The 7255-nt window shown below is 39.3% G+C and overlaps 1 protein-coding gene across 3 annotated transcripts in view; it reads left to right on the forward strand.

The window, feature by feature from the left end:
• The window catches only part of TUBGCP3 (tubulin gamma complex associated protein 3), a 60225-nt gene that overhangs the window by 37892 nt on the left and 15078 nt on the right, over window positions 1-7255 (forward strand). For all 3 annotated transcript variants that reach the window (XM_027675071.1, XM_027675070.1, XM_027675072.1), the window contains exons 14-17: window positions 3511-3700; window positions 4990-5125; window positions 5914-5982; window positions 6780-6915. In XM_027675071.1, coding sequence (XP_027530872.1) covers window positions 3511-3700; window positions 4990-5125; window positions 5914-5982; window positions 6780-6915 — 531 coding nt within the window. The remainder of the gene's footprint in view (window positions 1-3510; window positions 3701-4989; window positions 5126-5913; window positions 5983-6779; window positions 6916-7255) is intronic.

The raw sequence follows: 7255 nt of genomic DNA on the forward strand, positions 1-7255 counted from the left end.
GGGAGATGTGCACAAATATATGTTTCCTGTTATTTAGGGGATGAGAGCTTCAAAGCGAGTACATTATCTTAAGTGCTGAGAATAACTGTTTGAGACAGAAGTGTAGTTTTAGAAACAGATGTTACTGTGTACAGTGTGCTGAGCTCATGGTCTGCAGCCTGAATACCTCATAGTATTGCACTGCTTTAATTCTGCATGAAACTGCATTTGTGTTTAGGTCACTTTACCCATTTAATCCTGAAAGAACATTTGTGTCAGTGGTGTTGGAAATGCTTCCTTTCTTGCTTGTCTGTGCCATCTGACAATATCCTGAGCATCCCTTCAGATCATTACTGATTATAAGATCATGGAAAGCTAGGATGCCAGCCTGAGTTCTGGATACTTTTTCTCTTTTAAAATCTGACCATTTCACAGGTTTGGCTGTATTTTTTTATTTCTTTCATTTGCTTTGGAACCTTAGTTCTTGTGTTTCCCTGGTGTCCTTTTGATGCTGAAGTAATCGTGGTGTAGAAAACGGTCTGAACATGTATTAAAACAGGAATTCAGAGATAAAAAACTGTGTAAAAGTTGGTCATCTTGCCTGACAGGGAATTGTAGCACTTGGGGAAGAGGGATAGTAAAAGAGGCAGATCAAGTGACCCCAGCTCCCACATCTAGCTGTCCACAGTTTGGAGACTTCTGAATGGACTATACGCTACCTTCAGTCATTCACGGCTAGGCTTCGCGAACGAAGATTTGGGAAGGGCTCTACCCACGTTTGTTGCCAGCGCTTTGGTGGCTAAAAAGGCCAATACGAGATAGGCATGTCCGGTTGCAAAAGGCACAGCAGAAAGACTCCTTAGATGGTATATTCTGCAGGGTACGATTCTTTCTGCGTTGTCTTTTCTCCTCAAGGGTGATCCTGCGCGCTTTCTCAAAAGCATCAGCAGCGTTATAGATGGTGTGTCTCCAGGCCTCCCGATTGGAGGCCAGAGTAGACCAGTTATGTTGATCAATATGGCCAAGGCTGAGATGTTGTTTCAGGGAGTCCTTGTATCTTGTCTTCGGGGCTCCTTTCTTGCGGCAGCTGGTGGCAAGTTCACCATAAAACAGGATCTTAGGGAGGCGGAGGCCACATGTGCCCTGCCCAACGCAGCTGTGTTCTCAGTAACATGGCCTCAATACTTGCTACCTTCAGTAGCAACTCATGGACCTTTCTGTCAATGCTTCTAGTCTGACCCTTTTTTTTACCCATTTCTGGCTTTTCAGTGTGCTAATATAATTTTCCAGTTTTCAAAACTTGTGCCTAGGCCTCTTGTTTGTTGATGCAAACAACCTTTTTAGCAGTTTTGCGTGTCAAGCAGGAATGTTGCATTCCCTGTGCTGGTGTGTCTCTGTGTATGTGTATACAGAGATGGTGCATTACAGGTACCTGTGTAAAATTGAATTTTCCAATCTGAGATGCAGGGCTGTGGCCAGGTCACTTCCTTCAAGGCAAGGGGAGCAGTACTAAGGAGAGGGGAAAGGCTTTTTTTTCTGTTTGGGACAGTAAGAGGTTGAGACTGGTCCATGTGTCCTCAGCCATAGGTACTGCCTTACATATGCTCACCCCTACTTGAGTGGAGGCAGGACCAGCATGTGTGACATGGTAGGCTCGGCATAGGCAAGCTAGGAAATTACCTGTTGGCTTTGCCTATGCTTTGAGCCAGTCCTAGGCGTAACCTTTGGGTCTAGTAGCTGAAGGTGCTAGCTTGTAACTGTTTTTGATTTGGCTTGTTCCCTCTCTTGTTTTGCCTGCTAGGCTCTCTTCTTGAGGAAAGACACTTGCAAAAGATCATTGGGGTGTTGTAGCTTCTTGTGTTCTGTCTATGAAACTCTGGGATTTTTTCCCCTTCTGGAAAGTCTTCCTTCTTCTTCCAAAGCCAGCAGTGAAGCCATGTGGCAGATCAGATGGCTGGTGCCACTGTGCATGCAAGCAGCCACACTTGGACCCATATTTTGAAGAAAGCAGTAAAGTGGATAGGATCTGCTGATAAGGAAAGACCAGATGAAAGAATTGACTGGAGATTTTCACTGCCCTGTTGTCCTGTAGCACTGACACAAATGCATTTGCGTGAACTGATGTTTTTCCCTTTTACCCAACAGTGGGAGCACTGCTGCATGCTTCCTTACCTGAGCAATACAAGAATTGCTTTGTCAGATCACACCAGATCTTTGCCTTCACCAGAGTAGGCAGAGATCTTGATGAACTGTCTGTCTTGGTTTGCTGTCACTTACTGGAAAGGGGACTTGGAGGACTCCTTACTGCAGGCTCTATTAATTCTCACATCCCTAAGTTTGATGCATGTTACTTGACTATTCTCCTAGCGTAGGGATTTTAAGCATAGCAAAGTATTGTAAAAAGTGTCATCTCTTTGACATCTCTGCATATTCTTGCACTTTTTTTTCTTATGGAGAGCTTCACTGGTTGCTGAATGAGAACTTGGAAACTTCAGGGAATGTCATTGAGCCAGACATTGTGAATTTTTCCTCATTGAAGAGTAACTTCTTTATTAGAACTACTGTTAATTTCTTCGATTTATAAACATTTTATTAACTGTGGCTGAATGCCATCAGAACAACACAAAACTTGGTTTTAATCTTTCCTTTCTGCAGTGCAGGTTGAGACTAATCCTGGAGCGGGCAGTGCACTGTCCTACACTAATTTGGTATCTGGATCTTTGTTTTTTTACCTTTAGAGAAATAGTTGTGTAGTTAAAAATTATTGAAAGTGGGAGTAAATCCTTTAACACTGTGGAAGGTCTGAATCTTATGATAGTTGAAAATCCACTATTTGGAGTATTGTTCCATGTTGCCTGAAGAGGCCACATTTCTTGCTATCTCATGACAGCTTTATTGCAGTCCCTTTCTTGATAAGCTTATAGTTGTAGAAAATAGTGAAATAAGCTTCCTGCTAAAGGGCAATGTCTTGCTTTCTGTCCCCAAATTGCCATGCATTAAAGTTGGAGAAGAAAATATCAGGTTGATGACCGTCCCCCAGGTAACAGAAGCATATTCCATTTTCTCTCATTCTCTCTTATATATGGGAACTCTTTTCTGTTGAATGTTCTGACATTCTGATTCTTTGATTTGTTCCCCCAGTCCCCTGCCTTAGAAGTGGCTTCTGATTTAGATTCCCCCAACAAAGCTTTTCCCTAACTCTGAGCTTTTAGATCTCCTTCAGATTATTTGTTTTTGTAAATTGCAATGCTTCAGCAAGCTTAGAAAATCCCAACTCTTTGCGTAAAAGTGATGACTCAGTGTAAAAGTATGAGGTCTTATTGGAAAGTACAAGCTGGGCACTAATTAAAAGTAATACTGTTGAAGTATAGGCTGCTTTAGACTTGCTTTCACTTTGGCTATGGGAAATGTATAATATAGTGGATCAGAAGAAATAGTTTGTCTGTTTGTATGTTTCAACTCCAAAGCTTGTTTGCCACAGTTTTGATAAACTACTAATGTAATTTTTGTGTATCTTTCTTTTTTTTTAAGCTGCTGATTTGTTCACAGATCTGGAAAATGCCTTCCAAGAGAAAATTGATGCAGCTTATTTTGAGACAAGCAAATACCTGCTGGATGTTCTCAATAAGAAGTACAATTTACTGGAACACATGCAGGCCATGAGACGCTACTTACTACTTGGTCAAGGAGACTTTATCAGGCATTTAATGGACTTGCTCAAGTAAGAGAATTGGGAGAGTAATTATGTTGAATTTCTGATGCTTCCAAATGTGCATGATCAGCACAGAAACAAACTGTTTTGCTTTTGGAAGAAGACCCTTCAAGTATCTTGTTCAATTAAACCTTTGAGTAATAACTTTTAAATTCTTTTTTTCAGTTTAATTTCTTTTACCCCGAGGCTCAAACTTTGTTCTTCCTTTTTGATAAGAGGTATATACAGTACCATTTCACAATGTCTTGAAAAGTTGCACTAATATAGTTATCTTTATTCTGACCCTGTGACAGACAGCCTGAAGGATGTTAGCATTTCTCTTGCTCCTGTGAGAGCAAGTTTAAGCAGAAAATTTCTAGTGATACCATTAGTTAGGATTGCTGGGAATGTTAGGCCTCTGTATTTTGGAGTTGTTTTGTCGAAAACATTGTGTCAAAACCCTTTAATGCAATTTTAAAAATTTAATTGATGCCTCACTGCCCTCTGTTTTAAGTGCTCAAGTGCACCCACAACTACTGGTTTCAGATCTTAAAGTATATTTGCAAGCTCATTACTTTTACATGCTAATGCTACTAGTGAAACATAGTCTATCAAAAATGTTGCTTCCAAAGCTTTCCTTTGGTATAGAGGGCAAGCTTTGTAATAGAGCTTCATTTAACTTGTTTGTAAATCAAAATCATTTGGTGACGATTCATATGTGACCATGCTTTTTAAACTGAAAATTGATGTTAAGCAGAATAAGGTTGCTTTGTGGAGTCAGTATTATATCTGAGGCAAAAGTAGTGAGAGGTCTTTCAGTACTATCCTGAGGGAGAGAGAGAGTGCAAGAGTTGCATGTTGCAACTCTTTTAATAGCTTAAGTTACATAGAGGAAGTGGGTTTGTGTGGTGTCAGCACTTCTAAGCCCAAGCTATCAGTAAATTTCTCAAAATTGAAATGGAATTACTGGTTTGGTGTGTTAATGATGTAATCTGCCTCATTATGAATGCAACTCAAATTACAAAATAGCTAAGATAGTAATCCTGGTAACTTCAAATTACTGGTATTAAATTGATGATGAAGTTACTCCTCATGGTGATGTTAAGGAGTATAGCTGCATATGAATAGATGTATTCTGTTCATAGTCTGCTCAAATATTTTGCTCGTTGATGTTCTTCATGAATAAGACTGAAAGAGTAATATGAGAAGTTTTAAATGTCTGTCAGAAAAGTGTTTTGCTGTGTGCTGCAGTTACTACTGAACTGCTGCTGCAGAATACTTCAGTAATATGCTGTGACTGTTTGTTTCATAACCACCAGGCCAGAGCTTGCACGACCAGCTACAACCTTATATCAGCATAATCTAACTGGAATCCTTGAAACAGCAGTGAGGGCAACGAATGCCCAGTTTGATAATCCTGAGATTCTCAAACGATTGGATGTTCGACTTCTGGAGGTCTGTTGCGTAATGGTAACTCTGACCTGAAACATACCTTTGTGTGTGTTTGTGTCTGTACATGCAGTCATCTGTATGAAACAAAACTTTCATATGTATATATAAACACATTTCCCCCCCTCCCTTTCCATTGAAGTTTACTTTGAATGATATAAACCTCATTTAATAAGTCTTCTTTTCCTGTTTCCTGTCTATTGTCTATTTGTGTTTCAAGCTGTGTGTTTACAGCCATTGGCAATATGAAGTTGAGTATTTAGGACCTAATGGGATTTGATGCCCTGATTAGAGGTTTGGCAAACAGGTCTTACTGCTGTTGCTCTTACAAGAATTGAGATGGGAGGGGCTGGTTGGAGTGTGTGTCTCTGCCTGTGGTTTTGAAGAGGGAAGCAATGAAAGCACAACTGATGAAAGAGACCTCTGGTAAGAAACTGGAATTAATGAGAAAGCTCCAGTCCCAGAGGTGGGAGTTGAGTGAAGAGCTGTGGCATCTGGAATAAGTCTGTAGTCCTGCCCAAGAAGTTTTTGCTTCCCTTCATTTTCCATTACTAGCTTTAAAGGAGAAACATTGGCATTACAAACATCAACATTTGAGTGAGATGAATCTCACCCATGTATCAAACTGATTAATTTTGCTTAATCTACTACTTTCAACAAGGAACTCCTGTATCTCTTATTGATGTGCATGCTTGTTTTCTCATAGGCCTTTGATGAAAGACTAAACAAGAGTTGGTCTTTAGCACTAGTATGTCCTGAATATGTGCTGGAAGTAGTGTATCTTTTTATTACAGGTATCTCCCGGGGACACTGGATGGGATGTCTTCAGCTTGGACTATCATGTTGATGGGCCAATAGCAACGGTAATGTCATATACTGCTGGCTGTGAGTGTGTCTTGGGTATTGAATTGAATTGCTAAATATCTTTTTATTGAAATAATCTTTTTTGTTCTGCAGTGTGAGATTAGATTTTTTTTTGGTTTTGCATCTAGGATGTGCCCCCTGTAAAAATGGTTAAGCCAATTCTTATAAGTTAACTGTGAGTGCTGAAAAACTGCATTTAAAACAATGATTACTGAAAATTAGTAATTCATTTGTTCCAGCAGTTTTTAGCAAGTACTTAATAAATGGAGTGCTCTTCTTTCATTGTATTAGACTGTAGATGCTAACTTGGGATAATTTACCAGGATATATTTGAGGAGGAATGTATTTGAAGAGAATGTATTTATGTTGTCTAAATGGCATTTGATAGGTAGTGTTCACTAGAACTACTGAGAGTCAACTGCACTTGATCAGAATGCATTTAGCCTCTGTAAAGAACTTGTAAAGAACTTTTTTTTTAAGTAGGACAGAATGTGAGTCTGACAAGCAGAAGCAATCTTCATATGTAATTTTAAGAGCTAAGTGTTTAGGCTTTGTCATCTTCACCCCTTCTTACACTTCCAGCAGTGCCCTCTGCCTTCTTGAATGTTAGGAAACTGTTCAACTCTCAAGAAAGGATCTTTCCAAAAGCTCTGAGGCTTCCAGGAATTATTTTTTTTTTTACAAGATTTACCAGTAAATTGCATGGATCAGATAAGATGGACTGTGAAGAGGTTGTTGGTACTTCAGAACATATGGTATGTCTATTAAATTTGTACTGATACTTTTTGTTTTGCAGGTGTTTACACGTGAGTGCATGAGCCACTATCTAAGAGTATTTAATTTCCTTTGGAGAGCGAAGAGAATGGAGTATATCCTTACTGATATATGGAAGGGACACATGTGCAATGCAAAGCTTCTGAAAAGTATGCCAGGTGAGAGGTGCCCAAATGGATGACATACTTGGAAAATTGATTTAGATGACTGCATATTATTTTAAACTGCGTATTAAGAGGGGGAAAAATGTCTGTTGGGACAGATAAATTTTGTATTTTGCTCCTCTTGACTGGCTGTTTAATGAATGATGATGAAGGTAAAATAACATTATTGTAAGTGGAAGTTTCCTATTTGTTTTTAATGCTTGGTCACTGCATTGAAAAGTTGCACTGATATAGGTATCTTTATGCTGCCTCAGTTGTGAGACTCTAACTCTTCTATCCCTTTTTATTCACTCTTCTATCCCTTTTTATTCACTCTTCTATCCCTTTTTATTCA

The sequence above is a fragment of the Neopelma chrysocephalum genome, unplaced genomic scaffold, assembly GCF_003984885.1.
Source record: "Neopelma chrysocephalum unplaced genomic scaffold, ASM398488v2 Primary Assembly neopelma1_25, whole genome shotgun sequence".
NCBI lineage: Eukaryota > Metazoa > Chordata > Aves > Passeriformes > Pipridae > Neopelma > Neopelma chrysocephalum.